The sequence below is a fragment of the Bemisia tabaci genome, chromosome 3 (genome assembly GCF_918797505.1).
Source record: "Bemisia tabaci chromosome 3, PGI_BMITA_v3".
In the NCBI taxonomy this organism is placed as follows: Eukaryota; Metazoa; Arthropoda; class Insecta; order Hemiptera; family Aleyrodidae; genus Bemisia; species Bemisia tabaci.
In genome coordinates, this window is record NC_092795.1 from 16,856,218 (window position 1) to 16,878,718 (window position 22,501).

The window sequence follows — 22,501 nt, forward strand, 5'->3', positions numbered from 1 at the left end:
TAGACTGTCACTATTACTATTCTACTTGATTCTATGTATCTTCTGTATACTAATTTAGCTTTGGCACAATTTTTCGTTGGAAGAGGAAAATAAAAGTTGAATTCCAAGTATACAACGGATTCTCATTTTTTCATCCAGTTTAAGAAAATATACTAAGTTTTGCATTTCTGGTCTCTTTTTGGATAATGTTTCAAAAATAATATTAAAGAATAGGGTCTAAAATAGCGTAAAATTCATTCTAAAAGGGCCTAATTTTCAAAATTTTCCGGGGGAGGGCCCCCGGACCCCCCTTCTACTGGGGGGCCCCCCAGACCCCCCTAGGGGCCCGCCCCATACTTAATTTAGGGCCAGTCCGCCCCTGACTAATCCCCTGTACATAAAATGTGCTGCCATCTCTGATGAGAAACAGGTACTGAGCATACATTGACAATGTTTTGATTATTAAGAGTAATTTGATCTAATAGAATGTTATCAATTGTTACCATCAATGAAATATGTTACCTTGTTTGAAATTTAAATTATAGCCTTTGTGATATTGATTTTGTGACCCTGACGATGAAGTGTTCGCTTCGGAAAGCTTCGGTATAAATTTGTGAATAAAATGTAAGTTTTTTAAAGAAATTTTACATTATTTCTAGCACTCGGCTACAATCCGAACTCCAACTTACAGTAATAGACTGGGATATGGGGCAAAATTTGAGTATAGCCGCAAATCGGCAACACAAGTATGCTTGCTCGAATAATTTGCAAGCCAAAATCTTGCCATATTTTCAATTTAATTTGCGTGTATAATGTGGTACCTGTAAAATTTTAATTTAGGAGTATATTTGTGACCGTATTTTCGGGCTATTTTGAGGCGCGTTTATTGGCGTTATAATAACGTCTGCACCTTTAACCATAAAATATCGAATCTGCGGCTCCAAGTCGCACTCGTCCAAATTACAACTTTAATAACCCAATTCAAATTAGCGTTACATAAACTCGATTTGCTCTTTGTGTCCGACTGCGCACCGTAATGCAATGCATTGCAGTGGCGCTAACCACTCGATTATTCGACTTTCGGGAAGATCGCTGTATTATTCGTTGCGTAAAAATACCAGCTTTGTACCTATACCCCATTTGAGAGTCAGTTGCTGTGTACACAAGGTTTGCAGCTCGAAACTAGAATAATTTTGCATGCCATCATGATTTTGCATCAGGTGATCACCTGACGGCAGTTGCGCCGCACAGTGCGTTGATTACTAGAGAACAAGTGTCAAAAATCGATATCTCCGTTAAAAATTGTTGAAATTTCATAAAAATTTGGTGAGTTGCTCTTCTTGGTACGTATACTATCTTGCGACAAACAGACATTTTTGAGGAGAACATTTTGAGGGGGTTTTATGGCCCCTTTTTGAGGGGAACTCGGATAAAATCCTTTTTTAAAATTTTCCAAACATTATGCGGCTTAACGTTCACCACATAATGTTTGGAAAATTTCGACTTTTATTTTCAGGGGGATTTTTGTCACCATTCAACGCACTGTGCGCCGTTTTATTTGTCAAATTGGTCAGCCCTCTGCGATGACGTCAACCAAGTCAAAACGAACTTTCAACTTTCCATTGAGGAGGCTATCTATGGGGTGATTTACTAATAAGAGCAAATATATAATATTAGTAGTCGATTTTAAGAAATAGGGCTAAAGTAGGATTTAAGTTTGAAAAGAGGAAAACATATTTTTTAAAAGATTATTTGCGGGAAGATGGGGGGGGGGAGGGGTTAATTTTTCAGGAACTTATCCATACATAATAAAGTTTTCGTAATCTCCTGAATCTTCCGCAATGTAAGTACGATGGTTTTGTTTTCATTACTGTTAGAAATGGTTAGATCGTTTAAAATTACTCACGGACACCGATTTTCATGAAATTTGATTCAAAATATTGCCATAATGTGCCTAGCGTAAATGATCGATTATCGATAATTCCCCATTTGAAGCTATGATAAAGATTCGATTATCATGGTTTTTGTTGAGAACAGCCTATATATCGATCTTTTTCCATAGGTTTAAATGGCAAATCAATCGATATATCGTAAACAAGCCACTGTTGAGGACCTATTGCCTCGCGGAAAAATGGTTCTGGACATGAACGTATTTTGAACAGTTTTCCTCAACTTTGGAGGCAATTATCTCGGTCCCACGAAATAAGCGATAAGAACAAAAAAGTTGTATTTTTTATGATATTTTGAACGGTTAAGCTTTAATGAAGACTGCCATGACTTATGGTCGCAAATCCTACAAAAAGTGAGAAAGCATGGATAAAAAAAACCCTAATTCATACTTTTGAATCCAGAAATGAGAAGCATGCACAATAATGAGAGACTTGCATAAACAGGAATTTTCCTCATGTGATCCTGTATGAGGCAAATTGCAGGCAGAAGAAAATAAAAGCAATTGATTTTTTGGAATCCAAGGGCAGAGAAAGAGTGATTTTGAAAAGAAAATTCTATGGAGAATTCAAGTTTTATTTTAACCCACAAAATTGAACCCGAAATCTAACCGTGTAAGTACAGGAGGAGGGATCTTAGTCCACAAAAACTAAATATTGAGTTATTGACACAACAAAATAAAGGAGTTTTTTCCGAACATTTTGGGACGAACATCGCTCAAAATTGTCGGATTAAACCCCGAAGTGAAGGCGGTTTGAAATTAAAGTTCAAAATACATAAGTTCAGGAAAATGGTGTTTCAATTTCTAGTCTGCCTTGTTTCAGGACCGAGGATTGTCGGTTGAGATACACCTTTATTTCCTTTTATTAAGACAAACCCCATTTAAACTGATCGCTCCCTATTTTTAAGAAACTGGAGAGTTTTTTAAAATCTTCAAATCCAATTTTAGTGACCCGCCCCACCGCGACAAAAAACGATGAACTAAAAATTTTCCCATTCTGAACTATAATCGTTCTTTCTCTGGACGACCACATTTTAATTCTGAAACACCCTGTATGCATGGGAATACATATCTGCATCACAAAATTATCCAAAATTATAATTTTAAAGGTTCGATGGATCCATCAACTGGATGGCGTTATAGCTCTTCGCATTTCGTCAGTTTAAGCCGCTCGTCCACAAAAAAATGACGCACATAATTCAGTTCGCTTATAAAGCGACTTTTGTTCGATATAATTTCGTTCACTTTTGAGATCAAAGCTTTGGAATATTACAACCTAAAAAATATTTTACCCTGCTTGCCATGCGAGGCTGATGAGCGTTGCCAAATTTCACGCATTAAATATGAACTTCATAGAAAAATTTTGAATTTTTTTCTTCGAATTTTTCAAATGATGTTATTCGCCATTCAGTCTAGCGTTTTTGAAAATATCAAGGAAAAGTATCCATATGATAAGAATTTTTTTATGGGACATTCAACGACATTCGAATGTTTGTGCTACGCATTACCTTGATACGACTGTTTTTGTGGACTTGCGCGCTGATCAATGAATTTGATAAACAGAGGGATAGCAAAGGGAAAATGGGACGATCCTATTGGTTTGAAACGGGTGGTTGTGGTTGTTATGTACTAAAAGGGAAAAAATGATTGGCTAACTGGATTGCATTTCGCAAAAAGGAACCAGGAGGACCGCCGTGTTGCTAAAATTTTGCAACTTCACTCTTGCCGTAAAACTACTGTAATCGTGCAAAAATTAGACAATTTTTAAAGATGATCAGGTTTTTCTTCCAAGACAAAAGAAGTTACACAATCTTAGCAACATTGAAATGCTCTTGGTTCCTTTTTGCAAAATGCAATTCAACTGTAAGATCTCTCGTGGGTTGCCGTTACTTAGTCAATTCTTACGTCTTTCGTTCATTGTAACCATGCACACTCCCACCACTGTATCGCCCCATTTCCTCTTTGTCTTCTTTGTCCATTAGCTTTGTCTACCACCATCGGTGATCAGCTCGCGGTCCAAGCCAGAAAAAAACTCGCCGGTCGCAAGTATGTTAATCGTTGTTCATACTTATCAAGTCCATTTCCTTATGAGCTCTGAGCTCCAAAAGGGTGATCAGTGAAAATGTCCAGTCTAAAATGTCCAAATATAAAAATGTCCAATTAATAATACCCACTGTTGTAATGTCCTCTTTTTAATGTCCATGACATAAAATGTCCACCAAGCAAAAATACCCATGCTATCTAATGTCCAAAGTACTAAAAAGGCGTGTAACTACAAATATCAAAATCCAGGTGTTGTAATGTCCAAAGTAATAAAATGGCCGCCTGTATTTTGCCGCCTCCTTCTCATTCGTATTGAAACATCAATAAAAACCATCAAGTGAACGTGCCAGCGGGGGAGGGGTGCATAAGACGCGTTTACTCGTGTTGAACACATGTTTTGGGAATGCCCTGTCAACACTACTAGCAAAATTTAAGTTTCGTAATCTTATCTCTGTGTGGACAAGACCTTTCATTCATAAGAAATGAACAAAAAAATTATGGAAGAGCAAACATGAATGTGGTTTAATGCTTTTAACTTCCGCCGCCGCGCCGCGCAGACCGCGCCGTGTTTACCGCAATGCGTGAAGTATTCACGCAGTCTTGTAGGCGCCATGCGTTTCACGCTGACCGCACTGTGTTTGGCGCAATGCGTGAAGTATTCATGCATTCTTGTAGGCGCTATCCGTTTCACGCTGACCGCAATGATCACACTGTGTTTGATGCAATGCGTGAAGTATTCGTGTAGTCTTGTAGGCGCTAATATGTGTTACATGCCGATCGCCGCGCCGAGGGCTTCTCCTTTTCATCTCAAGCCCTCGTCATCATTGCTCTCTGCGCCGCGCCGTTCTAGACCAAATTGCGTGTTTGGTTTCTCTCTTAACTCGACTACTTAAAGATTCTATCTCTTGTATCACTGAAAGACAACAAAATTAAAAATTACTACACTCTCAGGTAATGAGAGATTTTGTCGCCTTTTCTCGTTTGTAATTTTTTTTTCTAAATCCAATATTTTTTTATACCTACATTTAAAAAAATTGCAAAATTTGCCGCCCTCTAGATTTGCCGCCATGGGCCGCGGCCCATGTGGCCACCCCCTTAATCCAGCCCTGACCACCTCAAAGCCCAAAAGAACGGTCTTGAACAACTCATCGTCCAAAGAAGAGGTGCTCATGATCAGATAAAGCACCCCGATTAGCCGTAAATACATCACGAACCAGCAAAAAGCGGAAAACATCGTTCAAAACTATGAAATTTATAAAGAAGACACTGACATTTACTTGAGAGCATCGGCAAATCTGTTGAAGAAGCCTGTTGTGGAACTTACTGGTGAGGAGGAAAATCCCTAATTGCGTTAATGATTTAGGTAAAGTTGTTTACTCTGGGCATTTTCAGTTAAGTGTCATTTTAGCGCTATGGACATTAGATATCACTTATGTATGCTTGTTAAAAGGACATTATATGTAATGGACATTAAAAATAGGACATTACGACAGTAGGTGTCTTTTATTGGACATTCTCGCAGCCGTTTTAGACTGGACATTTTCGCCTGTCACCCTCCAAAAAATTGCCTTTATTCTAGAGCTCGCTGGATATTGGACCTAATCGTTTACACATAAACCGATTCTGCTGTGTTCAGCAGGAACATCACAAGAACAATCGGATGCTGCCAAATTTCCTCGAGTTTAAAAACAATAGATTTGCTACGACTGCAAGAAGTAAAATAAAAATATCGATGAACCTATTCTACGCTTTTGAAAAACTTTAATGAAGGTACGTATGTCACTTTAAAATTTTCAAAACCGGCAAATTATTGCGATCCTTTGCAAAGGTTTCCGCAACGTATTGTTGTATTTAACTCTGAATTGGGTTGAAATTGTTGATTTTCAGACGTTACTTAACGTTAAGGATCTCGTTTAATGCCCCTTTGGAACATTGTAAACAACATCGAAGGGTGAAACTGTAAAACTGCATATCTCGTTTCTGGTATTAAAAATGTCTGCTCTCATTTCTGTTTTTCAAACAGGCGAACACACCAGCACTATCACTTGAAATTCTCACGGAGTGTTCTTTACACACATACAGCAGAAAAATCAAAGAATTTATCAGGAATTTAAACGTCGGCTGGTTTTTCCATGAGATTATGAAGTTTATAACAGGAAGTCTGCAACGTCGCAAACCGAAGTACGCGTTTATGCAGTTTCACCGACGATAAATCGATGACCAAAGTGCGAAACCACTTATCCCTGTTTGCGTCGTCGCAGACTTCCTGCCCTGCCATAAACTTTATTTTCTCATCGATACCAGCCAACGTAATTCCTTGAAAATCTCTTCGATTTTTCTTTTCTGTCAGCAGAATATTCAGTATCAAGTTCAATCTGTAAAGTTGGCTCGTTGCTCTAGGAAAAAATAAAATAGGAGCGGAAATTTTGGAACGGCGCAATGGAGATACGCGTGGTTTCTCAATTTGGTCTTCGAAAAACAGTTCAAGGAACGACGCGACGGTGAATACGGCCCATCAAGATCGGAGTGCGAATGAAATTTTTTGAAAAATCAAAAGACAAATCACTGAAAAAAAGTTACGAGCTATATAGACATACCGTCCGTTCCGGGCTAAGAGACCGAAAGTTCCGGGGCACTGGAGCCGTAGCTTTGATTGCTCCGGACGCCACGCCCGAAATTTTCGGCTCCTGCGGGCAAATTGTTGAAATTGATCGACAGAGCTATAGACAAAGTAGACAAAAGGGATATGACGGGATCCAATTGGTGGAAATAGATGGTTGCGATGGACAAAGGAGGTAGGTAATGGACAAACTAACGGCAAACCACAAGAAACCCCATAGTTAGTCCATTCATTTTTCGATCAGTCTATTAGAACCATCCATTTGAACTAATATGATCGCTCCATACTTTCTATGTCTTCGTTGTCCAGCGCTTTTCCTATCAATTTCAATAATCAGCCCGCTGAGCCTAAAACGTGGACAGTACATACAGGGTGGGCATAAAGTAACTGAAAAGTGTCTGAAACTTTTGAACAAAAAGAGATACCGTCAGTTGGTCTAACATGAGCCTCGGGGGTAACATGAGCCGTTTGGGGATTTTTTTTTCTCTTGCCTGTGGCAGCACTGTCGCGATAGTAAACAACGGAAACAACAACATGATGTGATAGTGGCGTGTCTTGGCGGAATTTCAATGGTATAGAGACACATTTTTCCATCGATGAGAAATTTTTATAAATTATTTAGTTTTTAGAATTTTTTGCCCCTTTTTCTATCTCTGAAACTAACCTCCTTGAAAAGTGACTATCGATAATCACAGAATAATTTTGCCGGTTGCCGAACCTCACAAATACCTCCAACTTTCATGCCCATGCATTGGATTTTGAACATTTTAGTTTTTGACCGATTTTTTTTGGAAAAACCAAAATTTGGGAATGTTGGAGGTAACTTGAGCCACCCAATTTTCGCAAGTCTTCCAGGAACAATCTATACAGTAATGGTTTTCATGATACATTCTTAGTAAAATTAGCATTCCTTTAGAGCATAAATCAAATCCTTCACGTATCTTTCATATTTACTGTTCGTCTTTTTAAGACTTGTATTCTATATATACTTATATAAGAAAAAAAAAAGAAAAAAACACTAAGAAGTGGCCCGAACTGTATGTAACAAGGTAGAGAAATGGTGCTGAGTCCACATCATTTTGAGGGGAAAACAAAGCCAAAAAGTTCCAAAAATTAAAATTAAAGTCAATATTAATTTTATACTTATATATATACTACTATAAATAAAAGTGAATCTAACGTAGCCCAAAATACTACTATATATATACTTTTTAAGAACCTTTGACTGATCTCTCTTGACTTTAGGTCCCACATGTCTTGTCGGTGTGCCTTTAAAGTAACTTAGTGCTATTGATTGTTAAATGATTTCCTGTTAGTCACAAGGTTTTAGATGTTAAATGTATTTCTTTGCCTGAAATTTGACGTAAATTGTAGGAAAATTAAAGTTTTGTACGTTTTTAGCCTGGTTTTTAATGTTTTGTAACTCAATTTTTTTTTTAAAAAACTTTTGGGAGGCTCATGTAAGCCTATAGTAGGCTTACATGTGCCTTTAATTTAAAAACAATAGGGTGGCTCATGTTACCCCACCTTGCAGGTAACATGAGCCACCTCAATTTTTTGTTTTTAAAAAATACCCAGTTTGCTGGAAAATTTTTTCAATGGGCTATTCTTACTCTTCTATGTGGAACTGATCTACAACAAAAATTGATTGCATGAAAAAAAAAATTACTGCAAAAATGCAAAGCCTCAAAGTCAAAAACCGGCTCATGTTAGACCAACTGACGGTATAGGGTTCCGGTTTGGACCATTGTTCATTGTGGCAAGGGGCTGATTTTTACAGGAGGCCTCATTAACGGGCCCTCCTAAAAATATCAGTCCCTTGCTACAATGAAAAATGGTCCAAACCGGAACCCTGTATCTCTTTTTGTTCAAAAGTTACAGACACTTTTCAGTTACTTTATGCCCACCTTGTGTATCTATAAAGCCCGTAAGTGCAACTTCCACGGCCGGAGTTTTTTTTTCTTTTTTCAGCGATTAAGTATATTTTAAACTTTCCGCGAAAACTCGCGTTGAATCCGAGGAGCCTTGGCAAGTTCCAAAGGCTCATACGGTGTTTTTCGTCTGCATTCACGTGCAGGATTTGAATCCCAAGGCAACGGGACGGGTTTTAAGGCGACGGCAAACCACAAAAGACCCCATAGTTAGTCCATTCATTTTTCCCTTTGTCTATTAGAACCACCCAATTCAACCAATTGGATCGCTCCATACTCCCTATGTCTTCTTTGTCCAGCGCTTTTTCTATCAATTTCATCAATTATTGATGAAATTGGGCCCGCTGAGCCCAGAACGTGGACAGTACACATATCTATACAGCCCGTGAGTACAACTTCCACAGCCGGAGTTTTTTTTCAGCGATTCAGTAAATTTTAAACTTTCCGAGAAAACTCGCGTTGAATCCGAGGAGCCTTGGCAAGTTCCAAAGGCTCATACGGTGTTTTTCGTGTGCATTCCCGTGCAGAATTCGAATCCCAAGGCGACGGGACGGGTTTTAAGGCGACAGCGCTGCCGCGTCTCGTCAGTTGGGTTGTTCCCGGTGACGGAGTCGGAGAGCAGAGCTTTGGAAGCTGCCCTCGCGCGGAGTCGGTGATTCAGTCCTCAGCGTGACCGCATCGATTTCACTGGGCCGTTGCCGCAGCCGTTGTCGTAGTCCTTGCCGTTGCCGTTGATATCGGTTGCGTTCCGCGCCAACGCGTGACCCGACCCCTCGCCGCCGGAGCCCCGATTCTCTTGTCACTCCCGTGCGCCCGTCCCGCGCCCGCTTTGGATAACCCTCCGCTCCCGTTTCGGCCCATCCAAGTAAGTGCTCTCGCCCAGCTATGGGCGACCCCTCCGGTGCGATACCGGAAACCGTATCCTAGGAAAAACTTGGAAAATTGGAGGGTCAAGTGGATTGCATTTTGCAAAAAGGAACCACTAACATTGCAATGATGCTAAGATTGTGCAACTTCATCTTTTGCAATAAAATTGCGGAGATCGTGAAAAACTATGAAATTTAGATGGTCATTTTTGTCTTAAATTTACAGTTTTTAGCAAGTAAAATAGAAATTATTAATGGATAATCGGGTTTTTCCCCCAAGACAAAAGAAATTGCACAATCTTAGCAACATTGCAATGCTAGTGGTTCCTTTTTGCAAAATGCAATCCAAGTGCATGAGCCTGCGGACCGATTATTGAAATTTATAGACAAAGCTATAGACAAAGAAGACATACGGAGCACTGGAAAAGAAACACATTGGATCTAGAGTCCAGACTCTTAAAAACATCGACAAGAAAAAATACTCTTGATTCAATCGGATTTTTGCTTAAATCAAGAACCAAGCCTCTTAATTTGTGCGGATTTCCTTTTGATTTAAGCTTAAATCTGATTGAATCAAGAGTACTTTTTCTTGTCTATGTTTTCAAGAGTCTGGACTCTCGATCCAATGTGTTTTTTTTTCCAGTGTAAGGGAGAAAATGATGGATTAATTATAGGGTCCCTCGTAGGTTGCAGTTAGTTAGTCTATTACCTATCTCCTATGTCTATTGCAACCACCCGCTTCCACCAATGGGATCCCTTCACATCCATTTAGTCTCCTTTGTCTATCACTTTCAATAATCGGCCCGCTGTTCAGCACTAGGACCGAAAAACCAAGATTCGTCACGGAATGAACAGTTTCAGGAAAAATCAGGGGAAAATCAGAAAATCTGCTCAAAAAACCGGAAACTTCTTCTTTTACAATAATAACAATTTAAACAGAGGGTAACAAGGCTTTTTTACACAAATGACGCGCCGAAACGTTTCGGCTGAAAACTCAGCCCTCCGCAGTTGGATAAAAAACCAATACAAAATTAAAAAATCTAAAATCTTAGCACGCGGCTATACTTACCTTTCAAAACGAGAAGAATCTTGTTCTTCTTTTACCTACCGCTCAATATAGACCATTGCATTATTGCACCTGAGCCGTCATTATTGATATCTTATATGAAATATTTGATTCGTCAAACCATCAGAGTAACAGAGAAGCTTTCATATTGACCAAATAACATAAATATCAAACAACAGGATAACGCTCTCGGAATTTAAAAATTGGACTGCGCATCAAAAAATCGGCTGAAAGATGAAAAGAAAAAGATCGGATCGATACTGATAACCGGAAATCCGAAGCGTTATATTTCTTTTCCTAAGAGTATTTCAAGTGAGAGGGAGAAATCCTCGGTTTTTTATCGGGAATGAGCTCGAAATAATCAAGGAATGAGCACGGTCCTTCCACTAACTTTGCTACTCCAGCGTTAAAGTCTCTGAGGTGTATCGCGGAATGAGGGCAACGGAGCTCACGCAGTTTGTGTTTCATCTTAATCATCAACATATTTTAATGTATTATAACTGAGTTTATTGACTTTTTCTTCATTTGAGGGTAAATGACTTAAAATTGAAGACAGGAATCTCGTGCATTATAAGTTCACATTTCCCGCCAAATCTGAAGATCTGTCATTTGAAGTGCAGCGCTATTCAGACCATTATAATGTTCCTGTATGGACGAAAGTTGTTCGATTTACCAAACTAATTCCATGTACATTGCTTTGAAATTTGTCCATTTGTTCTGTCTTGAATAACCCCCTTAGCCCCCCCCCCCCCCGTATTCAGTCACTCTTCATATACAGATATAGTACTGAATATACGAGCAGGGTTACCACTCAACCTGGGCCGCCAAAAGTTCTCTACTCAACTCTTAGGTTGAGTCGGCAACCCTGCCCATGCATTTAGTCCCGCCTGTATCCCTGAATATAGATTATGATCACTCTCACTATAACGTATCGCACTAACATTGTAAATTCAATTCCAGAGCTTTGTATGAGCTTGAGAGTTGATTAGGCAAAATTAGTGGCGTAATCTCTTTTCTTGAGAAAGTAACATCGGAATAATTAACTGAATTGAAAATCACGATCTCACCTAAACTTAACGGTCATAGTCTTGTAAAGAGTGTTGCTCCAGCAAACAGATCTTTAGAAGAATGTGTAATTTCGTTGCTTGCTTCGATTTTTTTTCTATTTTAAGCCGTAAAACCTCAAAAGAGACAAAAGACGGATGATAAGTCTTAATACTTGCGTACGTGTAGAGACAAGACGTGTTGCGTAGGTAGAGGCAAGACACAAAATTGCAAGGTCCGTTGGTTTCGTTTATACCAAGTGATAATTCTCGGAGACTTTAACGAAAGGGTAGGAAAATTGAAAAAGAAAAACATGCGTGGTTGCTTTCAATTTTGTGCTTGTACTGTCCACTACATAGATAGCTAAAGTTGAAAAATGTGTTTTTTCATTACAGCATTTACAGTGTCTCAAAGTATTATGTTGTTAAGTTTTCCGCGAAAAAAATATAATATGTGAAAAAATTAAACAACGTGAATACAAGGCTCACACTGGTAAATGCCGTCTATATGATCATTTACCTCCTCCCCCCATCATAAAAATATTCTCAAATGCCCCCTTTTTCGAAAAGGAATGTTTTGCCATGAAAGAAGCAATAAAGAGATCAAACAGGACTTTTGATATAAATACCAAAATAACTCGCCCATAATAATGATAATTTATGATTTCAAGACAACGCTCATTGTGCGACAAAAGAGGTCGGTGAAATAACTCGTAAAACTGTCTCGTATATATTGGACGACTCGTTTGGAGTATGTGCATACGTATATTGTTTCATTTTATCACTCGTACAGTGGTTTTTGCGCAATGCAACTCAGCAACAAAATACTTACTTCTCTCTCTAAGTGGAATTGGTTGGATGTTGAAAACAGTTATTTTCTAGTTGCATTCCAATTCAATTTAGGTTACCTTCTTGTATAACCCTAGGGTAGCGATTTGCGAATGATCAATTCATTTTAATCCGAAAATACTATCTTCATGTATTGCTCATTATTTTCTTGGTTTTCAAGTATCAAACCTTCGGCTCGGAATCTTATGAAAGGTAGCAGCAGCTCTGATTTTACGATTTTTTCCTGTAAATTTTTTTGCGGGTGTTTGGAGGCTCACATCGCTATGAATAAAGTGCAATTCCACGTTACTCCATTGCGGTGTTTCCAAATTTCCGCTCCTATTTTATTTTTAAATGAAAAACAAGCCAGTTTAATACCTAGAAAATTGCACAGAATACTTCGCTGATAGATGAAATTTTACTCAGACTATTTTTTCAAAGTAAAATTAAAGTATGACTGGAAGTCTGCAATGTCGCAAACGTAAAAAAAAAAAAAAAAAAAAAACAAAACGTGCTTTCGCACTCATGTCATCGACATACTCTCGTTCGAAAAAGGTAGAAAGGAAAAAAGTGAATATTTACCAAACAAACTAATTAAACTCAATTAAAAACTCATCATTAGGGTTTATTTATGATCTGGATTTCTTTATCACCGTATTAAACTCTTTTTGTCGTCTGACTCGAAATCATGGACCTTTTCTAATTCTGGCTGCTCTGAAGTGTAATGAAGAATTTGTATGCAGTGAGTGGAGTGTGATTTGCATCCAAAAGTGAGAAAGATTGATTGGATTCAAATTGAAAAGCCGCATTTGTAAGTGCTTTGAGCGGTTGTAATCCTCCGAGGAAAATTTCCTATCAATCAGAGCTGCAATCAAGAAAATCGCTAATGAGATGGAAATCTTGCAGGCTTAATTTTTCTCAAGGTTTCGACGTGGGTGAGATGAGTATATCTCAGCGCTATAGTACTTATTTCCCACCCATTCATCAAATTTCACTAATTTTTGAAATAGCATGAGGTTTTGAAGTATAAAATTTCGATTTTGGCAGTAGAATTTTTTCTTTATAGCGGGTTGATGATGCTGTTGGCTGATATAAAGGTCAGTTTTCAAGCACGTGCAAAGACGGTTCGAGCAGGCTGGTAACACTTACTTTTCTCCATTTAAACCTGTATTCAATTATCGATTCTTGTTGGGGCTTTCGCCCCCTGAGAATCGATCCATTTTCATAGGTTTAAATGGAGAGAAAATAATATCGCCAACCTCCTTGATCCGCCGATGAGCACGTAAGGCGCTTAATGCAATTTTCTTGTGTGTTTTCTCACAGTGAGTGCCATAAGCGAGTAACAAACAGATTTTCTGTATTTTTTAAATGTTTACCTTTCTCCAAGCATCAAAACCTAAATTTTAAACCTAGCCTTTGCTTTATTTTGTTCCAGGAAAATGGCTCCTATAATATCTAATGACCTTGATAAATATTTTTCCGATGTTGATATTCCTGACGAATTACGTGACGATATTGATAGTCTAAAAGCTTGGCTTGAGAAACAGCCACATCTTCCAAAAGTTTCAGGTGAGTTTCAGCACAAATATCAGCAAACCAACTAGTTTTTTTCTGAGGTAAACATGAGTTAATAAAGTATCTATTATTTTAGACTCTTATTATTTTAATGAAAATAATTGATTCATTTCATTTGAAGCCAATGTAAGGCAAACACGCAACGTCTCACAACTCTTATGTGGCTTTGTTTTACTGAAAATTCACAAGATTCATTTTATCTTTACTTTAACGATTCGAAATGACCAGCTCATGTCGCTATGTGATATAGCATGGTTACTCGTCTCGTTTACAAATAAAATCCAGGGGAAAACATCATGTAAAGCAAAAAGCAGATATATCTCTCATGTTTCTTGTGAGGTTACACGTTATAAGAATAAACGACAGAAGCACGTTTGGGGTCACGCACGTGAAATACTTTTTCAAAATTATGGGCTGCTGGTGTGCGAATGTGTAATTGCGAAAGATTGAGCCTAATTGCCGTGCGCATGGATAGACAACGTTCACGGACAGATTTTGTCATGTTTCATCTGGGCGAGGTACATACTCTACCTGTAAAATTATGCAAAGTGGTAACGTTTAGTGAGGATAATTTTTTCGCTAATTTCAGTCTAATTGTGAGTGTTGTAAAGCTGCAAAACTGAAGATCCCGCACAATCTTGAGGTCTCGGCCGGTTGATTGATCTTGACACCAACACCAATAATCGGTTTGATGATCATTTGTCACCATTAAATTCGCCATCAAATGCGATACTGCCAACTTGTACCATTGCACATTTGTCGGCTTAAGTGATTTCACATGTACAAGTTTAACCCAAAATTTGCAACACCAATCGTGCGGATATTCTATGCGTGGGCCTTGGGTGTTTTTTTTTCGCTGTAGACGGGCAAAAAATACTTTTTTCTCGCGAATCGTTTACCGTGTTTTTTTAAGTATCGCTAAATGGTGATAGTATTGAGCGGGTGGTATTTCTCTGATTACCATCCATTACTTCCTTGCCTTTGTGCATCTATCGATCACAAAAAAATGCTGCCTAAAGCTCAAATCGAGGGCGCCTTTTGTGAATAGGAAGGAGGAAGATATCACGCCCCCTCGCTCCCACACTTCGTCACTATGATAATTTACGGATCCATTGACTCATACATCGACTAAACATATAAGAGGATAAATACAACAAATATCAATACAGTCTCTTTTTAAAAGGATTTTTTTTCTCTCTTGACTCACCACCAGGAACTCAGGATTGTCACTTTTTTTTATACATCATCGATTGAGGATGAAACGCATGTTTATGAGGAACACACCCAGGCAAACACTGTCCATTTATCTCAGCTACTTTTCCTTTGCTTTCTTTGTTTCTGTCAAATTTAAATAAATTTAAGGCAGTCTTAATAAAAAACGTACTTACAGTTGACACTGTCAGCAATTTGAAGGGTGGTTGCTTCCTTGAAATACTAAAGGTTGATGCACACATATACCTATCTAGAGAGGAATATGAGCGAACTAAAGCTGATAGGTTTTATCACTGAAAAAGACTTTATAGCTGTCGGTTCCTCGCAGAATTTGAGCTTATAATTGAACTTTTTTGGTCCTAATTTAATTTTTTGAACTTATGTGATCCGTGTGATTTTCTTCTCCGAAGAATTTTACAAAATCAGCACGAATGATCTCATTCAGAACCGACAGAATGAAATAATTTGGATTCAATTGACATTTGAATTAATTATGAATGGAGAAATTATTTAAGTATCCCATACCTGCATACCCAGTCGATTATTTTGATCTGTTTCATTCAGTCAGAAGCTAGGCACTATACCGGGCCAAACTCAGCTCGACTTTACACAAGCTAGCATAAAGAATCTTTAAATGAATGTTCTCATACATTTTCATCAAAAGCAGGGCTGGGATGCGCATTGAAGATTCAACTTTTTCCTCTGGTATCATCTTTTTATGGGTGCCGCTATCATTGAAATTTTAAAAATTAGCCGCAGATGAAGTCATGGTAAAAGTGGCACTCGTACAATTTACAATTTAAATTATAATAACGCATATTAAAATTCTAGCGAGTAATCCCTTTAATAATGTAACTTGATATTCTGAAATCAAATGTTCATGGTTTTGACGTAGGTAAAACGACCAGCAATATGCGTAAGAATACGAGTATGAAGAATCTCGACAGAATATCAAGAACCAAAGATCTCTTTAGTTAACCAATATTCTGGGGTAACAGTCAATAACCTTTTAAACGAATACTACAGACAGATTAACCTTGATCTTGCAATTTTGCTTGAATACGTCGTCCGTAATTTGATGCATGCGTGGGTTGTACTTGTGGGAACCACGGAGTCATACAAAGCAAGCAGGAAAGATAGTTAAATTCTGAATCGTCGCAAAAAAAGGACAAGTGGATAACTGGAGGGGAAAAATCCACCGCAAAAAGTAGGTAAACGGTAATTTTTTCCCTCTTATTATTTTCCTGTTCCGGATAAAGACGCGGTATTTTTTTTCTGTGTAAGATAATCTTGAGTGAAAGGGAAAATGAACAAAACTATCATGCGTCTGAACATCTTTTACGTATGTTTTGTTTCAATGCTCTCCCACAAGCCATGAAAAATTTCAATAAATTCTAAATCGACTCGTGAGTTTTTTACCCACCTTTATAGTTAGGCGGGACCAGGAACTGGTCGTGAGGGTGGAGGGGAGGGGGAGGAAAAGGGTACCACATCAACGGAGCTGGGAGACTCAAAAAAAACTCCACCAATGGGGGTCTGCTTGCAGTTTGGTAACATCCCTAGTTCCAAAGGAGGGTTCAGAGAATATTTCTAGCTTTAAAAGGGGATCCAGTGGGCCTCCTCCGGATTAGGTTGAAAAATCAAGTCGTCTCAGGAGCAGCGTTGAGCTGTTCTTGCCGAAAAATTGATGAAATTACAATTTTCCAGATGTCATTTTTTTTTAAAAAAAAAAATTTACGAGGAAAATTAAAGAGAATGTCAAAAAATTTTCCAACGCCACAATTTAGCCGTAACGGCAATTGACTAATGCCATTAAAATCACGCTTATTCATCGTTTCATGAAATATATGCGTCAGTATTTAAAATATTTCAATTTTTCTCCCTCCCACACCGCGGTGGAAAATGAAAATTTCTTCGCCGAAGCTACTAAAATTATGCGAAGTATTTTGTAGGAATTCCTTGAAATCCACACGTGAAGTCTCATCGACCATTTCACCTCTTTTCAAAGAATCACACCATAATTTCAAAACCATGATAACAGTGGAAAAAACAAGGAGGAAAAACGGGAAACAAGGCTAAAAATACACAATTAATGAAATCCGAGACGTTCCGACTCAAAACTGAGTCATTTTCAGTAGGAAACAATAAAAATTTAAAATTTCCCGTTTTTCCTCCTTGTTTTTTTCACTGCTAATTTCAAAACCTTCACACTTTCCTCCCTTATTACCATTTCACTTTATTGCCGATGGGGGGGGGGGGGGGGGGGGGGGCTCCTGCCGCCCTGTAGTGGAGGAGATCAGAAGCCTCGCCGTCTAAGCACCGTGCGCCGCGCACAATGAAAAATCCACCGGTTGCAATGCCATAAAAAGGCGTTAATTATCTTCCATTATCATAACGTCAGTTTTGGGAGCACCAGACTGCTGCGCGGCGCGCGCGCGCGCGTCGTTTTTTATTGACGTGGACGCTCCGACAAACCTGTTTGTGTCTCAACCGTTGTGTGGTGTACCTTATCCATTGACCACTAGAATCAACCCGTGGCCCGTTCTCGGCCGAGCCCCCCTTCTCCCCCCCCCCCCATCACGGCAACCTCAGCCCCCAACCATTCACCTAGAATCTGTGTCTTTCCCCCGTTGCCGGCTTTCTGTTTACGTCGATGGGGCAATCGCGAAATCGCTTCGTTGGAATGCGGCGATTTCATCAATGCTATCATTCACTCATAAGTCATCTACCTAGTGGCTAATTCAATTCGAAATTCAGTAATCTGTCATGGCAAACTTTTTGTACAAGGAAAAAAGAGTAAATTTTACATCTTGAATTTTGAATTAGCACTCTGTCGCGAGATATTTGCACAGATGTTACACACATAGTCAAATTTGGCAGTTTGTGCTTAGGTCAACTGTTAAATTTTGAAAACCTACCAAGTTTTTTCCCCCTAAGGATTGAATTTGTCAACACTTCGTGAGAAAATTGATGAAAATACCAATTATTCCTCTAAAATGAGGCAGTTCAAAATCGTATGCATTTCCCCTTCAAACTTTCAAATAATCTGTATTTTACGGGAAACTAAGCTATCTTGAAATAGTCGCGCGCTCAGAGCTAAAACTTCTTGAAAGTATCATAATATAGTAGGACATTTAATATAAGATCTAATCCATGTCTTTGGTTATTTTCCGGTTGAAAAATCAGGAAAAAATCATATTCCTACAATTTAACGTGAAATAATTTGTTAGATGTTTAAGCATGCGGCAAGACGCTTGATTTGACTATTAGCCCGCAGAAGTAAATCCATTAACTTTGCTAGTCTATCGTTAAAGTCTCTAAGATGTAACGCGGAATGAGGACAATGGAGCCCACACAGTTTTTAAATTGCCTCATACTCGTATTACCTCAATCATGAACACTTTTGAAGGTATTATGACTGTGATTATATGAAATTTTTCTTAATTTTAGGTGCAAATTACTTAATATTGAAGACAGTAATTTAGTGCATTTTGAGTGCACACGTCCCTCTGGATCTAAGATCTGTCATTTAGAGTATGGCACTACTACGACTATTATGACCAGTAACGCGCAACATGCATGTAGACTACAATGCGTGATATTAAAACAAACCTGCACTTTTGTGCGGGTGCCATAATGTTAGAAAAAACTTAAGTTGCTCCCTACATATTTTTTAACACTTGGTCTGGAAAAATTTCCCTAAAATTCCATCGTACCACAATTTTTTTACAAAATTCAAGCACTTCATTCCCCGGAAAAAATGTAGTTTTTTAGAGAACTGGTATGGGTATTATGGAGAAACAAATCAAGGAGGTCTTGTCATTTCCCAGGTAAAAGAACGTTACAACATTTCAAACTTAGAACATACGTCCCCTCGTACATTCACGCATGCACTTTCAATTTTCATTATGAAACTGTCGGGCGCTTCTCAAGGAAAATTTCACTGATTTTGCCTCTAGTTACACGCAAAGTTCAACAAAATGTTGGAAATTGATTTCAGCCATACTCTTGTGAAAACTTGAATCCTTTAAACTTTTGAAACTTTGGAGTGGAGCCATGTTCTTTAGTCTGGGAACCCGTCCACGATTATTGGATTCAAGACAAGAAATACATGGTATTCCACTGACAAGTTACAACTTAAACTATTTGAGGATTATGCCCTTACTCTAGCGGCGATTTTTTCCTGTTTTTCCCCCTATTTTTTGGCCAGACGACCTATATTTAAAATGCGACCATTTAACTTTAAATAAACCTAAACCGATTATTTAATGTCTAAAAAGAAGGGTAAACATTTTTTGTTAGAAGACTTGGGGCACTTCTCATGTCCTTTTTGCTGCAAAACTCGAATATTTCCCTAATTATTTCGATATACAACAAATATTTCCGAAAATTGAATTTTTTGCTGAAAGACGTGGGTCTGGGACATTCTACGGTTTAGTCAGGTTGAATCGCTGGCCCCACACAGAAATTCTGCGGCTAGAGCTGTACAACCGACAGTTAATTTCGATTGCAACATTCTGTCGTGAGTCTGCTGGTTCCAGGTCAAAGTGGCTAACCTACCCATACATTCACCGTCATCCAAAGACAAAATATCTCAGATGTTTAAGCGATGCACATAAATGTGCGTTGCAAACGTTACTTTCGGGACATCCCGTTTTGGACAGGAGCACTTATTTCCAACTTTGATAATTATGAATGATGAATACGTTACGCACAGTTAAGTGCCAGAGAATTTCTTTGAACTGGGAGTTAAGTTTGAGGAATTGTCGGCTCAACTAGACAACACCTCAACCATCATTCCTTTTTTTTGTAGGTTGCAATGATTGTTGCAATAACTAATTGAGGTAGTATATTTTTTAATGCGATCGTTAAATTTAAAATCGTGCCAAATTAAAATAGGAAAGATCCAAATCACGTTTTGGGAAAATGATTTAGGATTAGTTGTGAACTTAACGCGCTCATTTTCTCTGGTCAAAAATTCAAAGTCGAGCAAAAATATTTTAAATGTGAAAATCGGCGCTGAATTTCATAATTGATCATAACGTATGTCTTTTGGAGGAATAGAACTTTAAACAGTGGCGTGTCGGGCTTTGCGATAAATCGATTAATCTATGTCATTTAAACCGATGGAAAAGGACCGATAGTCAGGGTGTGCGCAGCGAAGACCTTAATGATCGATTCTTTACCATAGCCTCAAATGGAGAAATATTGATAATCGATCGTTCACGCCCCGCCACTGAACTTTAAATCCTTTACCTTCGGTTCGTTCTTAATGTGATTTTATTCCTACCCATGAAGCTAGGTTCAAATCTTCCTGTATTTGTCTCTTTTATGTAAATTAGGTGCGCATATTTTCAATTTTCCGTGATATTAAGTGTAAAACTACGAGGGGAGGGAAGACAAAATCGGAGAACCACCTGACGTGATTAGGTGGTATCACCCTTAATGGAACTAATATTTCAGGCTTTCCCATAAAGGTATCTACATTGGGAGACTTATTGGTACATACATATGTTCTAAGAAAATGAGCCACGGAGGTCCGATTTATTTTTTGTGGAGCAGTCAAAATTTTGGACGGCCCCTTAGAGTGGAAGAAATTTCCTTTGCTAAGTCTTTGAGTATCTGTATGACCGATTTAGCACAATCTCCTTTCCTTGATGAAATATCGAACTTTTCGTGTATCAATGGGCTTATTTGTTATTGTTCCAGATCGACAACTTCTAGTTTTTTTCAATGTCAACCAGCAAAGCACAGAGAGGACCAAAAAGTTCCTGGAATGTCACTACACAATTCGGACGCATGCACCTGACTTTTTCTCAAATCGAACGGTCGATGAGTTCAGGAACATCGCGGACTATCTGTAAGTATATTCAGGGGTTTTTTCACCCTCATTTTGACTCAACTTTATCCTTTTACTAACAAAACCTGTTAATACTTATGCAGGGGCCGACTGGTAGTCGAAAAGTTAGGAGGAGACCTAAATGTAAGGGCCCCTCTTGTCGTTCGGGGGCCCCTCTAGGAAGTGCCGGGGGCCCTCCCCCGGTAAATTTTGAAAATTTCACACTTTTTAAACACGTAGGCATTATTGGAGTTTGATTCTACAGTACTTGAACTTCAAAATGACCCATTCTCAGGATTCATCGGGGGTCGCTTCATCACAAATGCTTTTGGCGACCTTCCATGTCTCTTAGAGACAAATTTTCAAGGAATTCGGGGCCTTTTGGTGATTGAAAAGAATAAGAAAATTACAAAATTACGAGGAAAAAACGATGACTCGAAAAAATTCGCCGCGGGGGCCCCTTCGGGACCTCTGCGGCAAAGAGGTGTGTGAAAAAACGGCCAAAAATGCCTCAAGACATTTTCGAATTTTGATCACTTGGGGTGATACAGTAGCTTCCGAGACGCCCAAAACCGGTCGCCGTTTTGCTTAGAAGCGCCGGGTTGCGACGTTACCATTTTTTAAAGTGGAAACCTTTAAAAATTCATATCTCCGCCGTATCTCAACCGATTTCAATGAACTTTTTTTTAAAATGTTCCTCTTAAATAGAGCTTTCTAGTGATGTATAGTTTTCTGTGGTTTACTTGGCTGTAAATGGCACTTACGCGGTTTTAGCAGTTTTTGATAGACACAAAAATTTAGTTTTTATTTTACCACGATCGTGGAATCGACGGAATCTAAACAAAAACCAGTCTAAATGAAAGTTCAAATTCTCACCTTTCTAACGAGCACAAGATCATCCCGGGGAAACGTTTAGTTTCCGAGATATGACCGCTCAAAGTTGGTCACATGCGCTTTTGCGCAATGTGAATGCGTCTTATCACTGCGTCATTCGCGAACTAGAGGTCCCTAATGTTCAATTTACGTTGAAATAATTACACAGAACAGTAAGGTGTACAACACGAGCCGTATTTTCACCTTCGGCTACCGATGTGTGACGTTGCCATTATTTGAAGTGAAAAATCTTAAAAATGCATAACTCCGCTGCATTTCAACCGATTTCAATGAACTTTTTTTTAAAATTTTCCTCTTAAATAGAGCTATCTAATGGCATATAGGTTTCTGAATTTTATTTAACTTGGGGAGGTACTTAGGTCGTTTATTTGGTTCTTTGTAGAGATTTTTCATACAAAAAATAGTGTTGCTATTTTTTTTTCCTTCTTTTTTTCTTTTTTTTTCGGAAGGGGGTCTGTATTTCCCCCGAATCTTTTTAACATTCAAACTAGATCGGAAGATCACCATCGCTTAAAGTATAATGCAAACATCTTGGTAAATTAGCAACACCACCTACTCTTGTACAATAAGAGTGTCGCTTTCAATATTTGTACACGTTAGGATAGTGATTAAAAGAATCCCTTTTTTAAAAGTTCTTTCTTTTAAATTTTGCCATTT

General features: G+C 38.5%; 1 protein-coding gene across 1 annotated transcript in view; it reads left to right on the forward strand.

Annotated features, from left to right (window-relative positions):
* Positions 1 to 580: 580 nt before the first annotated feature.
* LOC109044364 (alpha-tocopherol transfer protein) overlaps positions 581 to 22,501 on the forward strand; it is a 29,065-nt gene continuing 7,144 nt past the window's right edge. The window contains exons 1-3 of the mRNA XM_072297934.1: positions 581 to 603; positions 13,760 to 13,893; positions 20,821 to 20,971. Coding sequence (XP_072154035.1) covers positions 602 to 603; positions 13,760 to 13,893; positions 20,821 to 20,971 — 287 coding nt within the window. The 5' untranslated portion in view covers positions 581 to 601. The remainder of the gene's footprint in view (positions 604 to 13,759; positions 13,894 to 20,820; positions 20,972 to 22,501) is intronic.